The sequence below is a fragment of the Equus asinus genome, chromosome 27 (assembly GCF_041296235.1).
Source record: "Equus asinus isolate D_3611 breed Donkey chromosome 27, EquAss-T2T_v2, whole genome shotgun sequence".
Taxonomy (NCBI): Eukaryota; Metazoa; Chordata; class Mammalia; order Perissodactyla; family Equidae; genus Equus; species Equus asinus.
In genome coordinates, this window is record NC_091816.1 from 1,455,445 (window position 1) to 1,473,843 (window position 18,399).

The 18,399-nt window shown below is 45.0% G+C and overlaps 1 protein-coding gene across 1 annotated transcript in view; it reads right to left on the reverse strand.

Annotated features, from left to right (window-relative positions):
* Positions 1 to 17,816, reverse strand: part of HGSNAT (heparan-alpha-glucosaminide N-acetyltransferase) — a 34,342-nt gene extending 16,526 nt beyond the window's left edge. The window contains exons 1-5 of the mRNA XM_044750997.2: positions 15,478 to 17,816; positions 10,566 to 10,675; positions 4,994 to 5,130; positions 4,656 to 4,777; positions 2,242 to 2,311 (exon numbers count right to left, since the gene is read on the reverse strand). Coding sequence (XP_044606932.2) covers positions 2,242 to 2,311; positions 4,656 to 4,777; positions 4,994 to 5,130; positions 10,566 to 10,675; positions 15,478 to 15,973 — 935 coding nt within the window. The 5' untranslated portion in view covers positions 15,974 to 17,816. The remainder of the gene's footprint in view (positions 1 to 2,241; positions 2,312 to 4,655; positions 4,778 to 4,993; positions 5,131 to 10,565; positions 10,676 to 15,477) is intronic.
* Between the last annotated feature and the right edge of the window lie 583 nt (positions 17,817 to 18,399).

An 18,399-nucleotide genomic window follows, 5' to 3' on the forward strand; every position in this document is an offset into this window, starting at 1 on the left:
ACGAAACACTGGGCCGCCTGCAGCGGAGCGCACGAACTTAACCACTCGGCCACGGGGCCAGCCCCGGACTGATTATTTTAAAGAAAATCACAGGCATCATATCATTTCACCCATAAATACTTCAGTATGTATCGCTAAAAGATAAGGGCTCTTTTCATTTTTAAATGTCACTGCAATACCATGATCACATTTTAAAATGTTATCAGTAATTCCTTAATATCATCAAATAGCCAGTTCAATTTCCCTGTGATAAGATTTTTTACAGTTTAAATGTTCAAATCAGTATCCAAACATGATTCATATATCCAATGCTTATAGTTTTAATTCTTCTCTTCTTCTCCCCACAATTCAACTCCCATTTCTAGTTCACTCAGCACTAATGACATCAGCATCACAGGAAAATATTAAGGCAGAGCCTTCTAAGGAAGGGTGAAAAGAAGACGTTAAGATATTCAAAATTAAAAAGAAAAAAAGCACTTAATTTTCCTGTAGATGTTGTTCCCCAAGTGAAAAGGGAGAGGTGCTTTTTTCTTACTGCTTTTTCAGATTCTGTTCTGGTTCAGACAAACCTGAACTTTCACAGGCATACTGGAAAGGGACAGAACAACGTACAAAGGACTCTTGCTTTGCCAACAACTGCATTCTGCCTGTAGGCTGCAAGGCAGAATCACATGCAAAAAGGAGTTTCAGGGGCCAGCCTGGTGGCATAGTGGTTAAGTTTACGTGCTCTGCTTGGGCAGCCTGGGGCTCACAGGTTTGGATCCTGGGCACAGACCTATACACCACTCAGCAAGCCACGCTGTGGCAGCATCCCACATACAAAATCGAGGAAGACTGGCAACAGACGTTAGCTCAGGGCCAATCTTCCTCACCAAAACAAAAAGAGTTTTAATTCCACAGCAAGGATGGAATTCTTCTCCTAGCAAGAGCTTAATATCAGCTATCAGTTACTTTAAAACATGATGTGACAGACCCATTCATATTAAAAGCACCAAATGAAAACACTCTAAAGAACTGGAACATCATTTGCATCTTATCAAAAGATTGACAAGATAATACCTTAATTCAAAGAAACTCCTCCAGTAGGATTATGCTCCTCAAAAGGATCATGCCCCTAAAAAGCAGTTAGGTTATTAGGTTAAACATCTGCTTCTGAGCTGCAAGGGGTTCTTTGACCCTCACACAGCCAGGTCTCTCCCACAGGAAATTACACTGTTTCTAGGACCCACGAGGTAGAGGGTCAGAGTGCACAAACGCCCCAAAGTCGCAGGGTTCCCCTGAGCCAGCAGACTTAAAGGTACGTTCTTCCTTCCAATTTGCATACTGCTCACCAATAAAATCTACAGTCTTTCCTGAGACCCTCACAGGCTGAGCATGTGAAAATTCAGTCAGTCTTATTCCCTTTAAAACATGAAAGAATTTCCCTTTAAAAGGTCGTTTACCAGGTCTGCACTTGTTTCACTTTCTTCTTTTCCAGGTTCCTAATTCACTCTCACCAGAATCGCTCTTACCCAGCCGGACGAGAAGGAATTCCCTCTCCTAGCTGCTAACCCTGCCGCACCTCCTCCTCGGTCCTCGCCATTGCCGCCAGGTCCCCCGGCTGGGAGGGGCTGGCCTCGAGGGGAGGCCTTGGGGCTCAGAGCCGGAGAGGAGCAAGAGAGCACAGTGTGGCAGCACCTCCCAAAATTGTCACCCACTGCTCCCAGTCTCTACGCAGCAGGATGTGAGACCCTCTCAGGAAATAATCATTTCTCAAGCATTTCCTTCTACTTTTTCAGCCATGTGGGAGGACTGAAGGCAAAGATCCTTTAGAACGAGGTGATCATTTCCCTGAAGTCAAGGACCATCTCTTATGCTATGCTTCATCCCCACTGCCTAGGACTGGACGGGGCATGGTGGACACAAGAAGCATTCCTTTAATCAAAGAAGAATGGGCATTTGAGGGGTCAAATTACTTTTCTGAACATATTTTTTATTTTTTATTTTATTTTTTTCCTTTTTCTCCCAAAGCCCCCCCGGTACACAGTTGTGTATTTTTTTAGTTGTGAGTCCTTCTAGTTGTGGCATGTGGGATGCCGCCTCAGCGTGGCCTGATGAGTGGTGCCAGGATTCGAACTGGTGAAACGCTGGGCCACCGAAGCAGAGCGCATGAACTCAAACACTCGGCCACGGGCCGGCCCCTGAACATATAATTTCTAATTCTACTTTCCCCAACTGTGTCCTCCCTGAACATCTGCTCACCTCAACAAGAACCGCAGAAAGCACACGGCAATAACGAGCGCCAGACCAATAAGGAACGCGACAGTCACAGCTACAAAAACAGAAGGAACCCGTCATCACCAAAAATGTCATCACTCAGCATCAAAGTTGTCACATCATCACATTACTCTCAATGAAACATGCAAACAAATAAAAATGGAAACCAACGAGGGAAAAGCCTACATTCTTATGCTAAATTTCCTATAAATAATTTCGGACACTTCATGAGGGGAGTGCTAATTTTCATTACGAAAATATCAAACATACCTGAAAGTACAGAGAATTGTATAATAAACCCACACATACTCATCACCCAGATTCTAGAATTATCAAGATATTGTCACTCCTGCTTCATTTATTACCATTCTCCCCTCTGTTTTTTTGCCTAAAGTATTTTTAAGTAAATCCCAGATATCTCGTGATTTCATCCCTACATCTTCAGATGTATCTCTAAGCACGGGCGTCGTAAAAGGTGTATCAGCATCACGCAGCTCCAGGCGTGCCCACGGAGAAGGGCACCGCATCACTTCTGCGGTGGTCTCCCTAAAGGGCATGACCCTGACCTAGTCACAAGGACACAGCACGCAAATCCAAATAACAAAATAACTGGCTGTCCTCTTCGAAAGTGTCAAGCTCGTGAGCGACACAGGCTGAGGAACAGCTCCAAAGTAGAGGAGAGCAGGGAGACCTGACAACTAAAGGCAACGTGGGTCCCTGGATTGGATCCTGGACCAGTAAAGGGACATTAGAAGAGACAATCAGAGAAATTTGCAAAGTGTGTAATCAGCTATTAGTATGTCTCAATGTGAGGTTCCTGGTTTCGGTAACTGTGTATGGGGTAACTGTACCATGATTAGACAGTTTAGGGCCTGAGGCGAAGCTGGGCGACGGGTGTATAGGAAATCTTTTTTGCAACGTTTCTATAAATCTAAAACTATTTCAAAATTATATGTTTCTTAAAAATGGACCTTTTGTTACGTAACTACAATGTCGTACCAAATTAAGAATAATTCCCTAGCGAACAGAGTCCGCACTCAAATTTTTCTAGTTGTCTCAACAATGTTGTTTGTAGTCAGTGTGCTCAAGTCAGGATCAAACAAGGTCCACATCCTGCATTTGCTCGCTGTGTCCCTCAGTCTCATTTACTTGTAAGCAGCCAGCGACGTGTTTAAACACCAGGTCAGTTGTCCTCTAGTAGGACGTCCCAGGTTCTAGATCTGTCTGTATGCTTCCTCCTGGTGTCGCTGACTTGTTCCTCTAGCCTCCAAATGCTCTGTAGAGGGGAAATTGGCGGTCAAGCCTTGACTGAAAAGTTCAACTTTTCCTGTCAAGAATGCTTCACGGGCGGTGCTGCCTTTCCCACTGTGCCACATCAGGAGATCTCCGGGGACGGAGCACATGCCCAGTGCAGGTGTTCGGCCAGTGAAAGCCTGCCCCCTCCCGTGCACACTTCCCCTTTCATCCGATGGTTTCATCTACTCACAATTTTTACCCAAGTCAATCATTTCATTAGGGGTTGCAAATATTCTGCCATGCTCCCACATTTATTAGCCAGAATTCTTCTCTAAAGAATTTACCCGCCTCATCTAGGACTATTTGGTTATCCTACAATACAGTTACAACAGGAAAGTCAGGATAAGTGCTTAAATTTTTCCTTTCGACTGACGATTTTAAATCACACTGGTTAATGTCAGGCACCGCTGTTATCTCCAAAGGCAACCCAAGTATTGCTTCTGTTTTTGTCTGGAGCGGGGGGCTCGCTCTTTTTAGTTTCCTAATGAACTCATTGGTTTGCTATAGCCAGTGTGTTTCCATCAGTTACATTCATTATTGTCTTCAATGCTTAAATTATCCCACGCTGGCCCTTTCACATTGGCCCCTGTGACATGACCCACCGTCTTCAATACCTTCACTGTGAACAGTGCTTACTGATGCCCAGGGATTCCTTGTATGGTCTAACGGGGGCTCAGGGCGAGAAATTTTCTTCAGTGGAGTTATCAGAGAATGAACGGTCCCTGCTTAACCTAAGGGGACCTCTGGACTGTCAACGAAAGACATACGGGAAATACTGCACCTAAATCCTAAAACAAGGAAAGATACTTGACAGTCAACTGCCCTATTTCTAGTTTCTTTCCACCGCATTAACTTTTTTGGTTTATTTATGCTTCACAATTAAAATAAATAACAACAATATGATGATATATAATTTTTTTATATATCATAACTTTCTTGGTATACTCCACTGACACAATAAATACATTATAAATATACCATGACTAAATGGGATAGATAACATATAATCCAGGTTTTAAATTACATGAAGTGTTGCAAACAGTGCTCAAAAACAAAAACTCAGAAAATGCAAATATAAAAATCTACAAAGAACATATACGTACGAAGGTTACTGTCAACTGGATCCTCATTGACAACTACGTCACAGGCAATTCTATCAACTCCATCCTGGACGTGCTTTACCAAGAGAGAATAGTTTCCAAATTCTCCAAATTTGTATTCCAGCCTACAAAAATTAGGTAAAATTAAGAAAAACAGTTAGATTAGGAAATAAGAGTTGGATTCCGGTAATGTCATCAAGGCAGAGCGAAAGGCATTCCTAGGTGCAGAACAGGAAAGATATAGAAACATATTTTAAAGAAGGGAAAAACCAAAAACCAAACAGGAAGAAAAATAGAGTGAAAAAGCAGACTTCAGTAGGTCACATAGAGGAGGTACAAACCTACAAACTTCTTTCTCTTCCTTGGTGGCCTTAAGCTGCAGGATGGACCCGTGCTGGGCGCTCACACCCACGGCCGCGATGCTGGGCTCCCCAGCCCTTCTACTCTGGGAAACGTTTACCAGAACCTGAAACAAGCACTACGAAAGACAAGCACAAGCCAACTGTCAGAGGTGTTTGAAGGTCTGCTGAGTGTGGGAGGACATCAACATCCAACTGAAGATCCTGAGATGACTTTTCCTTCATACTTAGAAAAAATTTTAAATTTCAAGAATTCCGTAAAATTTGCTACATAACTATGTGTTGCCATGGAACTGTACAATCTTTATTCTAGGTAAATTTTTTACTAATTAACAAATACAGCATACCTTAAATCTTGCATTCTATTGGGTTTTACTTAATATTATTGAATAAATTTCCATGATTCTACCCAATTTGCATATTTAGTTTTTAATGGTGGCATTATATTCCATCAAATACTATAATTGTATTTAGCCTGCTTTCAAAGCTTGTTTTATCTTTCTGTATATAATTTATATAAATGATATTGTCTAAAAATATCTACACATAATGTTCTTACTCCTTTAAATTCTTTCCCTAAGATAAATTTCCAAAAATGAGATTACTGGATAAAAAATAATCATTTTCACAGTTCTTGGTACATGTGGCCAAATAGTACTCAAAATTACAACAATATACTTATTTCTCATTAGCCTTACCAGAATTTAAAACTACTCTTCTTTTTTGCTCATGTGATATTTATATCACAGCATTAAGGTTACATTTTAAATTATCAGTAGATGAAATAATTCACTATTCTTTTGGCTATTGTGTTTACTTTAGTGTGAACCATCTGTTAAACACCAAATTCCCTTGAATATAATCTTAGAAATATGTCTTCATACACTGTAATATTAAACTCTTAGTTATCTCAAATATTTACCCATTCTAGTGCTTTCCTTTTCATCTTATTATATTCTGCGGCTTTTAATTACAAGTTTTTAAAGTTTTTACATAGTCATTCTAATCTGGCTTGTTATTTCCATTGCTTCATTAGTTCAAAAATGTATTCTGCCTTTTTTAGTATTTTTTAAGTTTGTGGAGGTTCTTTTTAACTTGAATCCACTTAGAATATTTGACAGATGGTATACAATAATTCTAAATACCTTTCGCCATGGTTTTAGTTCTAATACGTTAAATTCTTATGTGAATTAGATCCTATTTCTTACTCTTATTCTGGTCCTTCGGTCTTCAGTTCTCTTTTGTGGCTCAGAAATGACTGTGCTTTGTCATGTTTCCTCATCTGGGCAGCAGTCTCTGTATCACTCCTTCTAATTTTGGGCCACCCTTTGATTCTCTCGCTCATTTATTTTTCATATGAATTCTGGGCTCATTTACAGATTCTATAAAGTATCCATTGATACATTAACAGCAATTGTGTTAAATGTCTGAATTAATTTGGGAAGTACTGCCATTTTTCCTATCAGAGTGCAGCAGCTCTCTCTCCATTTAGCCTACATTTTTCCCATAAAATTTCATCATTTTCCTTACGAGTTCTACAGATTCCTCAAAGATACAAATGTAAGTCATCATAAATAAATATTTGAATATGCCAACTTATTCTACTTGACAGAATTTCATTTAAGGTTTTTGCACCCATATGAATTAGAAAGATTGACCTGTGTTGCTTTTCATGTCTTTGCCAGATTTTAAGGTTAACATTCTATCTATACTGCAGGATGAATCAGATATCAAGCCATCATTTGCCAGGCGGGGATTATATCTAGGATCAACTTATATTGATTGAGAACTACTTATTTGAAAAATGTAGGAAAAAATCACCTATTTCAGGTGGAAAAATTTATTATAACTTTCCAGATTTCTTAATCAGTTGCTGATCCATTTATGTTTTCAATTTCTTGAATCACTCTTCATACTATGTTTTTTGAAGGAAATCAATTTTTGAATATCAAATTTACCACCTTGTAACTGTTCATTAGATCATAATCATTTCAATTACAGCGGTTATATAGATCCCAACTCCTAATTTCACTACTTTCCATTGTTCTCTTAAATTTATCAATAATTTATCAATTGTGTGACTCTTATTTCTAAAAATCCTCTCTTGACTTATTCTTATTTCAATTTTTCTCTCACTTTCCAGTTTACTTAGTTATTATTTTCATTGTTTCCGTTTTCCTTCTGGTTTGGATGACGACACCACTTTTCCCAAAACATTGAGAACTCTACTCCATAGCTCTGCATTTCCCCTTTTCTTGCAGTTTACCACAAAGCAGGATGCTGAGAAGGGATGCCTCGGAAGCTCGAGTAAGGGGTGTGAATCCCAGCATGGCCCCAGAGCAGCTGGTCCCTGCTAACTGAGTAATCCAGAATAGCCACTGTACCGCTCCTAATAACAGGATTCCCACTTGCAGAAGCCAGTGTATCCCCTCTGCGGGGTCACCGATGTGACACACCTCGGGCACGAGCCAGCCCCCAGTGCACACTAGCTGCAACTTCTCCTATCATCACCTTCATTATCAGAAGCATTTAAATGAAATTTTTCACAAGAATTGCTTTGTCCAGACCAACGACTGTTGTATGGAATATGTGTTTGTATTCTATCTCCTCTTAGATTCGTTTGTTTTGTTGTGCTGAGATGCGAGATCGCAGAATGTATACTCTCTGTGTTTTGCATTTATTTAGTCTAATACATGATCCATGTTTCGTGAAATATATACAGATATTTTTGAAGTTATCTATTTTTTATACTTAATCCCTCCACAAGCATTACTTACGTGTACTGTCAATAACACTGACACTTACACAGAGGTCTTACTCTGCTTCAGACAACTTACATACTTTAGTCATTAACACTCACAGTGGCCAAAGAGGAGGGGTCCATCATCTCCTCAGCTTTACAGGTGAAGAAACTGAGGCACAGAGAAAGTAAGTTGTGTACCCAAAGTCACAGAGGTAGGAAGTGACAGCAGCAGGATTCGAACCCAGCACTCCGGCTGCAGACCCCATGCTCTTAACCACTTCACCACTTTGTGGTTTGACTCAGTTCACCAGTTTTATCCTTAAACCTTAACTGACTTGACCTATCGTAGTCTGATAATAGTGAATTATCATTTCTCACCACAACTTTGTTCTGTAGTTTCTAACATTATTTTCTACATGTTTTAGGGGCCCATACAAATTTGGAAACTTTTTATTTAGTGTGCTTATATTTTACTATTAATATTTCTTTTATGATCTATGCAAATGCTAAAGCTTGATGGGCCCTTTTTATTCCAACATCTACCTCCATCAAAGTATAACTGCATATGTCTTTCTGTTTTCAACGTTTTCTTCATAAATACAATACATATTATTACACTGTAGTTTTTAATGTTATTAATCAACGTATGTCTAACTTTCTTCTTTCCAAAAAATAATTCACATTTTAATACAATCTGAGTCTTATTCTTATACGTTAGTCCATTTGCATTTATTATAATTTGTCTAGACTTACCTGCCCTGAAGTTGCTCCTCTATTCTTGTCTTTATATATTTTCCATATTGCATATTCTTGTTTAATAATATTTTAAAGATATAATAACCTTAACTATTATATTTATCACAGAACATGTCTACTTAAAAACATGGGCTCCCAGGCTCAGATAATTGCCCGTGGCCACTTAAAAAAACAAAATGTCCTTGTTTATTCTAATTTATGTTTAAAAATAATAAACAGTCAAGACTAACAGATACCCACTCTGGGTTCCTTTGAGGCAATGAAAGCACAGCATCTCTGTCTTCCTTTCCCACTCCCCACTTTGCCATTCTCTCCCGTCGAGATCCAGATTCCCTAAGGAGTTTTGTTGCGTATTCTAAAAAGGAATTTTCTTTTCTTTTTTTGTCAGTTACATCTTACTTTTATTTAGTCAATTATAGTAATTACTCGTAGTTAACATTAGAGTAACAACCTTTCTCCAATTCTTGTTCTCTTTCAAAAGAAGTTGCTATCACATTATCAGGCTCTTTAGCTGTCTTGAAGCTATGACATCCAGTCTGCACATTTTTCCAATGTTTACGTGTCTCTAGGTCTTTCTGCTTTAAGGGAGGAGAGACGAAGAGGAAATTCCCAACGCGGCTAGGTAACTGATCTCCACGGCATGCTGTCACCGTTCAATACTGTGTGGATGTGAGTCCACCCTTCCTGAATTTTTATCACTTGGTTTACTAAATACAAAGTTATTATAATTGGCATTCCTTTGAATACTAGTCTCTTTATATTGGCTTAAAGATCTTTAAATGGTCATTAAAGTTCAAAATTTAAAACAGTTTACGTCTAGGCATCATTCTCTGGTTGTTTAACCTGTAAAGGATCACAAGTGTCTTCCCAAATTCCAGACTGAGGTCTTTTTTGCAATTATGGGACATTTTCTACAATGACGTTTAAGTACAAACTCTGTACTGCTCATTTACACATTTTCCTAGGACAGAATTATTTCCATGCCCTTTTAAATAAATTAGCAATTTCCTTGAACTGGCCTCGTGTAGTCAATTATTCCTGTTTTTTGAGTCTCAAATCTGTCACCAGTGTCCTTGTTTCATACCAATGATTCTACATTTTTTTATCCTAAAGATGCTCTTACTTGCCTGACGGCTAATATCTTGATAAGGCAGCCTTTTTTTCCTTTCAACTTGTTTTTCTGAGGATTTTGGACCTTTATTACGTCTTTTTAGAAGATGTTTTGCCCATTCTCTGAATTATCTGTAATTCTTGTGGCCTTTAAATTCACCTGTTATTGATTTTTTTCCAGGGTTCTTCTAGGTCCTTCTCATAGGTTGATAAATCTTTTCTTTGTCTTGAGCTAGTTTTCTAATATTATAGATTGTCTTTGTTTCACATTACTTTGCAGAGTTTTCAATGGGTTTAATCAATAATAGAGGAGCTATCATGTATTGCTCCATCATCTTTTCATCCATTTGGGGGGCCTATTTGTTTTTTAAAGCTATTTACAGTAAACAGGTCCCTATATATTAAAATTCCTCCTTTGAAGGAGGCACATTGAAGCTCTTCATTTGGAAATAATGAACATTTTATTTTACATGGAAGAAAAGCCTGTCATTAAAAAGCAACAAGGCCTGGAATAGGAGTAACACCTTCAGATAAAATAAATTCTTTATCATCAGAAGGGCAGATCCTGGAAGCACTGCCACTGCCTCAGCTCGAGCCTCCCCACTGTCCTCACTACCCTCACCCTTGAAGAAAACCCAGATGTCTCACTCCTTCTCTGGTCCAGCAAGAAGGCTATGCATTAGGGAGAGGAGTAAAATAAAACACGGTCTATCAATTTTGCTTATCACTGAGAACTGGTTTTTAAAGATGGGTAGGGTAAAGAGAAGAAGCCGACGCTGCCCTCTGTTCGGCATTCTCCCAAAGATTTCTGCTCTGGACCCTGTTTATTTCCTTATATATAAAACTGAAGTCAACATGCAAAGGGCTTCAGGTATGAGAGCATCAAGGATCATATCAAACCAGCCCCAAAGCGCACAGCATTGTGAGCATGAAGTCAATACCTACATGATAACAGCGTTCAGAATTCCAGTAAACCGTCAAGTTCGTCCTGAGCAGTTCATTATGGATGAGCAGCAAAGCCTGGTCCATCTTCAGCTCTACATGCCTTTTCTTGTCTAAGTTTGGTAAGAATTAGAAAAATATTTTAAAGAAACCAAACAAACAGAAAAACAAGGCACTCGATAGATGTGTCGGAGACAAAGTGCACCTGTGTGAGCAGTGGCTTCAGGGCAGGGCCGCTGGGTGCCTGCACTCTCGGGCTCCAGGGTCTCACCCCTCACCTGTGGACACGTGGATGTGCATGCACACACACACACACGTGCACACACACACCCAGGTCCCCTTTTGCACAGGGGCCTCTACTCCAAACACGGACCGGTGAACACCATTCCCGCAGTGTGTGAAAGAACCACGGAAGGAACTCACGCTCGCCAAGCGCAGCAGCGTGATGGACACGGCATTCAGCATTTACACCGATTTTCTATTTGAGAATATGACAACTTCATGAGCTAGGTACAGTCTCCACTTCACAGATGAAGAAATTAGGGCTCCCAGGCTCAGATAATAGCCTGTGGCCAAAGAGTTTTTCTGTGAAATCACTGAATTTGTGTGATCCCAAAGCCCAAACTTTATGCCTGCGCTCCTCAGCTCTAAGAGCGGGCCGGGCGGCGCGGAGACCTGGGAAGCCCGGGCCAGCGGGTCAGGGGCTGCAGGCCAGCAGGGCCCCAGGCCGACATGCACGACCTTCCAAGGCTGAGAAGCTCCACTTTGTTTTCCTGTTTATTACAATTGACCCTTATTCAGCTCTCAGTGAAGACAAAACACACAATTTGTTGTGAGTGCCATGGAGTGGATTCCAACTCCTAGCGCCCCTGTGTACAGCAGAGCAGAACCCTGCTGTCTTTTTGCACCATCCTCTCACCTTCCAGCGCTATATCAGACAGTGCTTTGCTGCTATTCATATGGTTTTCATGGCCAATCTTTTTGGAAGTGAGTGGCCAGGTCCTTCCCCCTAGTCTGTCTTAGCCTGGAAGCTCCGCTGAAGCCTGTCCACCATGGGTGACCCTGCTGGTATTTGAAATGTTGGTGGCATAGCTTTCAGCATCATAACAACATGCAGCTGCCACAGTGTGGCAACCGACAGACGGGTGGTGTGGTTCCCTAACCGGGAAACAAAGCCAGCCCATGGTCACGAGAGGGCTCGATCTTAACCACGAGACGCCCGGGGCTGGCTAAAACACACGGTATATAACTCTTAATAATCTGCTGAAGCTTTACCGACCACTGTTTTCGTTCTTCGGTGTCCTGGAGAGCCTCCAGGGGAAGTAGTGTCTGGGACCAGAGGTATAACGTGGTCGGTTAAGTGTGTGGACTCCAAGACAGACCAACTTGAATTTGAATCCCACCCTGCCTCAGTGTGTCCTCATCAATAAATCAGGGGTCAGACCTTGGGGCTATGATGTTAAGTGAAATAGGCCAGACAGAGAAAGACAAACACCGCGTGATTTCACTCATATGTGGAAGATAAACTAACACACGGACAAAGAGAACAGATTGGTGGTTACCAGAGGGGAAGGGCACGGTGAGGGGTGGGAGAAAGGGGTAAAGGGGCACCTATGTATGGTGATGGATAAAAACTAGACTACTGGTGATGAGCATGACACAGTCTATACAGAAACTGCTATTTAATAATGTACCTAAAATTACACAGTTATAAACCAATATGATCTCAATAAAAATTAAAAAAAGAAAAGGAAAAAATTAGGGGCCATAATAGTGTGTACTTCACAGCATTGTTGGGAAGGCTAAAACTGACAACATATGTAAGGTGTCTGGCTCAGAGCCTAAAACAAAGTAAGTGTTTAACAAATGATGAGGACGATGGCCCAGGCCACACCCAACAAATGCAGGGACAACGGGGACTTCATTAGCATCAGGAAGATATGCCTAAATATTTTTAAAAGATGCTTCTTCTTTTTTCATTTAACCTTATTTCTTATTACTCCCCATTTCCTATTTCTTCCTATTATGAGAAATGATGCTATAGATATCTGAAAATTGACATGTTCTTTTTTTGACATAGTTCCCTAAGAATGAACTGCCAGGAATGAAACTTTTAACAAAAAATAGCTTTTTAAATAGCCTTTGATATATATTGCCAAATTCCTCTCCAATTTAGCTTGTGCCGATTTACGACAGCTGTGGTGACTGCCAGCTCCCAGGTGGCACGAATAATCACACCATCACGGCGTGCCTGGCCCCGTGGCGCTATGAAAGAACTACTGGTGTCTCCAGTTTCCGGAGGAGGAATCTGAGGCCTGGACATTAACCAACCTGCCCGAGGGCGCTCAGCAGCCACCAGGATTTAAACTGCGGATGAAGGGATGACGGCACGTCATCATGCCTTCGTATAACTACTGTTCTTAATCATGTTTCTATGAGTCTTTAGTGGTAGGTGGAGTCAGTTTCCTATTTTATGCTTAGATTGTCCATATTAATTTCAGACTCTGAAAGCTTTCAGTTGTCATCAATACTAATTATTTTATACAGGGGATTGGGGAAGCGCTCAACCCCAGCTGAATATTAGAATTACCTGGGAAGCTACAAAATAAACCAAAAAATATCAGTGCCCTGGCCCCACCCCAGACCAATCAAATCAGAATCTCTGCTTAAGCAGCATTTTTTAAAACTTCCCCCCCAAAACAGTAACAACAAAACCCTCCCCAAATAATTCTAATGTGCAGCCGAGGTTGAGGATGACACCTAGAGGGACTCGGAGTGCAAGGCCACGGGATTCTGACACCTTTGTACTTTTTTGCATTGTTTGAACTTTCTTTTTTAAACCAATGACTCTCTATCACACACACAAAGAACGCAATTCCAAAGACGTCCAATATGACACTGACACTGAACCCGACGCTCAGTTTCAGGAAAAGGCTGCCAACTTCTGGTACAGCTGCCCTTAGAAAGACCAGGAAGGCACTCAAGGAACACCACACAAGGAGCGACTCCCCCTCCTCCTCCTGTCCACACTGCCCGCGAGGAAGTAAACCAAAGGCACCTTTCAGGGCTCCTGGGGGAAGGGTGCTGTTTGTGTTTTAGCCTTTTATTTCATTTCCAAAAATTTAACTTCTGGTTCTAGTCTCTGCTCATGAATGTCTTTGCTGGGAATATTTTAAAAGACATATTCTACTTAATTTTTTTTTTCAAGTAAACTTGAGTCCTCAAATCATCTTAAGATGGACTCCTTGGTAGGAAGTTGTCCAGCCCAAACCTGGACTCCAGGTGGCACTGGAAGCCGGGTGTCCTCCCAGCGCAGCTCCCCGGAGGTTCTGGGGTGGATCGCTTAAGACGGCGAAGACGTTCTCTCTCACTACCCAGAGTCACTATTTACAAGCCACTTCTTTCCTAAAACAATTATCATTATTAATTGGTGCTAAAATACAAAGAAAGAGCTTTGTGTGGGATCTGTCCCCGACAAGCTGTGACTGGGCATATCGAGAAACGTCTGCGGGTCTGCTTCCTCCGTCATAAACGGAGGGGAGCGGACGAGATGGAGGCCGGCGGGGAGGGAGGCAGCGCACAAAACGTAATCAGCTAAACTGCTTTTTCAAAATTCATTTAATCGTCGCCCTACAAGACTCAGACTGGAGAGAAGAGGCAGTTTGAACTACACAGCCCGACACAAAGCCCCCGCATTCCGACACAGAAGGGCGGATGCGAGGACGGGGAGGAGAGGCGGCTGACCGTCACCTTCCCAGGCGAGTCAGACCTCCGCCAGAACTGGTCGAAACGTTTGCTGCATCCGACTGATGCCACCATCCCCGACCAAAGCATCCCCCGGGGAGGGGTTTGGGACTAAGATCGTCCAGGCCCTGGGATCCTCGTTCCAGGGGCCTAGCGGGAGGCCCTGGGATGAGCGTTTTTCCCCATTTGCCCCGGTGAGTTCAGAGACCAGGCAAGTGAGGGAAACTAGGCGAGCCGAGGGCCCTCCTCCCAGCCGCACAGTAGGATCACCACCGGTGAAGACGCTCCGCCCGGCCCCTCCCAGGCCGCGAGCCGCGCTCTGCGGCTTCCCAGCAAACCGCAGGGCCTCGACTGTGTCTGCTGTCACCAAACAAGGAAAATTCGCCCAAGGGAGGCGGGGCGGTCGGCTCGACACTGGGCCTGGAGTTTCAACCACCAGCTCCCGCAGGCATCGCCCTCCCCGCGCCGCCGCCGGCGCGGTGTTGACTGCACGTCGGCCGCGGACTCCGGAGTTGAGTCCCAGCGGGAGGGAGGCCTGCCCGGGCCAGCTTCGGACCCGGGCGGACGTGCTCGGCGCCCCCCGGCTCCAGCGCCCCGGCAGGGCCGCGTCCAGCAGCGTGTCCCGCCGAGTCCTCTGCCCCGCGCGGCACGGCCTGCATTTGTGCAGCCGCAGGGGTGTCGGCCACGCCCCTCCGGGCCAGTCCGTCTCTTACTAGCTCTGCATCGGGGAACTACCAGGTGTCCTGATCAAAGGCACTTCACTGTTTGGACAGGAGTCGCCTGAAGACGCCAGGTGCCCCAGCCTCGGAGCGGGGACGGCGGGGGCGCGGGGCTGCCCCGCGGGGAGCTCGGCCGCGCCGGCGCGTGCGCTCCGTTCGGGCGGGTCCCTGGATGCTGGGCCGGCGCCTCGACCGCAACAGACCGCCGGCCCAGCGACGCCGGCGGCGCGGCGCCTGCGACGGGGCCAAAGGCGCTCACGACACGCAGACCCCCGGCCCGGGGGCGCTCACACAGCCAGCGCGAACCGAGGCTCGCGCTCCCGAGACTGTTTTCCCGAGCCGGGAGGAGGCGGCGCGTCGCCCCGGGGGAGGGGACACCGCGCGCCCCGCCCCCCGCGCCCCGCAGCCGGGGGCCGCCCCGCCGGCCGGGCCCGAGCCGGGCGCGCACTCACCTCGCGGCCGCGCGCTCTCGGCGCCGCGCTCCGGGGCGCCGCCGGGGGCCAGCAGCGCGGCGCTCAGCACGGACGCGGCCAGCAGCAGCGCGGCCAGCGCCCGGCCCGCGCCCCGCGCCCCGCTCATGCCGCCCGCCGCCGCCGCCCCGCCGCGCGCCCCTGCCCTGCGCTGCTCCGCGGCGCCCGGCCGCGCGCCCGTCATCGCCGCCCTCCCGCTGCCGTCACCGCCGCCTGAGTCACCGCGGGGCGGGGGAGGGCCCGAGCGGAGGGCGGCGCCGCCGGCGGGAGCGTCCCAGGGGCCGGGCCCTTCCCGCCCTGCGCTGCGGAGGCTCCCCGAGGAAAGAGCCCGGATTCCCCCGGCGGCGCCGGGCTTTTTGGCCTCCGGGAGAGGAGCAGCCGGAAGAGAGGCCTGCCGCAGGCCGCGAGCCGACGCTCCCCGATCTCCGGCCGCTCGCCTGTGCAACATTCTGCTAAATTCCTGCGTCCAGCCGTTCATCGTACAGTTGGGTGTTAGTGTCCTCTGTCTCTTCTGGAAATGCACTTAAGCCAGACAAGCCGAGCCCACAAGGCGTTTATTATCCAGAGGGACAGATGAGACTTAAAAGCCACCATGTGGTCCCACCACTCTGAAGAGCTCTTGCCAGTCTCTGATAAAGTGATGAAGGCGAGGGCACGATGACCCAGCAGTTCCATCCGAGCTATAGTCCAGGAGGAAGTGTCATGCGCATCAGGGGACACGTACAGTAATGCTTGTAGCAGAGTGGTTTGAAATGGCAAAACCTGTGCACAGTCTGAATGTCCACCCTGGGGAAGATGGACAGACGTGGTGAGTATGTACAGCTGTAGAAATGATCTAGAGTTCCATGAATTGACATGGGTGAATCTCAAAAATAAGGCTGAGGAGCAAAGGCAAGTTGCAGAAATGCCTTCCTAATAACTCACAGGTAAAGCCAAGCGGAGCAATGCTGTGTGCCTCGGGATGGATGCGCGTGAGAGCGGAAAGCCTAACAGAAAGGACAGCCTTTGCTAAGGCTCAGGGAAAGCCGGGCTCAGTGCAAGGACGGAAAGAAACCCACGGACACTGAAGCAGAATTCTGTGGAGGGAGGGATGTGACAGGAGGTGAGCCAGACAATAGAATTGAGTTTAGGCTTCTTCCTAAGGACAATGACGAGCTGTTGATTAGTTTTAAGGTGGAGAATAACTCCCAGGAAAGCCATGGTCAGGAGCTCTCACAGGTCAGCACGTGGTTTTTCTTAGAGAAGACAAGCCTCTGTGCCGCGGTCAGGAAGCTCGGTCACTCCTCTTTGCCGCTGCCCCACTGTTCAGGATGCCAGGAGGCCGGGACACTGGTGTCTAAGCAGGCTGGCAGGACCACTGCCAACTAGTCTACTAACAGCCACTTCCGGTCCCCACAGAACCAGAATGGGCCACAGGGGCGAGTGGGTGGACGTGCCCTCCTCTGTCCCCTCTTAAAGGACGGCTCTTATGGGTTTGTCGCATCCTCCATGCCCAGGAGAGGCTGGAGTTCCTGTCTGAGGGCTGTGCATGGCTGTTCCCTCTACTTGGAACACCTTCCCCCAGACACCACCTTCCCTCCTGTGGTTCTTTTAGGTTTCAGCTCCACTGTTACCTTCTTCAAGGAGGCCTTCTCCAAGGCCCCTGGCTAAACTAAAACATTCTTTATCCCCATATCCTGCTGTATCTGCTTTGTTTTCTTCCTCGTCCTCATCTCTGCCTGTTCACCTGCTTCCCTTGCACTAGCATGTAAGCTCCATGAGGGCAAAGAGTTTGTCCTGAGGGCAGGAACCATTTCTGTTAGGCCATAATGCACTAAAAAACAGCCCCAAAACTGGTGGCTTCTCCCAAGAGAAGTTCATTTCTGGCTCACATTCGTTCAGTGCTTTGTCTCAGTAAGAGTGTCGACTGTTACTGCAGCGGTGGGCAGAGAGTCTGCAAATCCCACACTGCCTCTTAACGCTGCAGCCCAGAAGAGATGGCGGTGACTTGATTCACGCTTCACTGGTCAAAGCTTGTGCAGGAAAAACATCAGACACGATTCAACACCTATTCACCTCCCAACAAGCTAGGACTAGACGGGAACTTCCTCAATCCCATAAAGGGCATCTGTGAAAAGCTCACAGCTAACAGGACACTTGAAAGACTGAGTGCTTTCCCCCTAGGACCAGGGACAAGACAAGGCTATCGGTCCTTACCTCTTCTCCTCAGCATGGTCTCGGAGGTCCCAGTCAGTGCAATCAGGCAAGAGAAAGAAAGAAAAGCATACAAATTGGCTTTATTCAAACATGGCATGATTGTATATGTGGAAAATCTTAAGGGATATACCAAAAAAAAAACCTACAAGAACTTATAAGTGAATTTAGCAAAGTCACAGAATTCAGTCAATAGACAAAAATCAGTTGAAATGAAAAGACACGTAAACAGTTGGAGAGACCTACCATGTTTGTAGATTAAAAGAATCGTCATTAAGATATACATTGATCTATGTATAGATTCAGCGGAGCCCAGCTCAAAATTCTAGCAGGTTGTGTGCATGTGTGTGCATAGAAATTGACAAACGATTCTATAATTTATATGGCTGTGCAAAATGATGCCGAAAAAGAAGAACAAAGTTGCAGGTCTTGCACTACCTGATTTCAATATTTACTACAAAGCTAAGTGATCCAGATAGTCTATTGTTGGCATAGGATAGCAATACAGATCAATAAGATAAGAGAGCCCAGAAATGAACCCACGCAACTGGCATTCCACCAAGTTGCCAAAGGACTTTAATCAGGGAAAGGATACTCTTCCAATAAATGATGCTGGAACAATTGAGAGTAAACCTTGACCCTAGCCTCACAACATACACAAAACTGAACTCGAAATGGATTATAGACCTAAATGTAAAGGCTAAAACTATA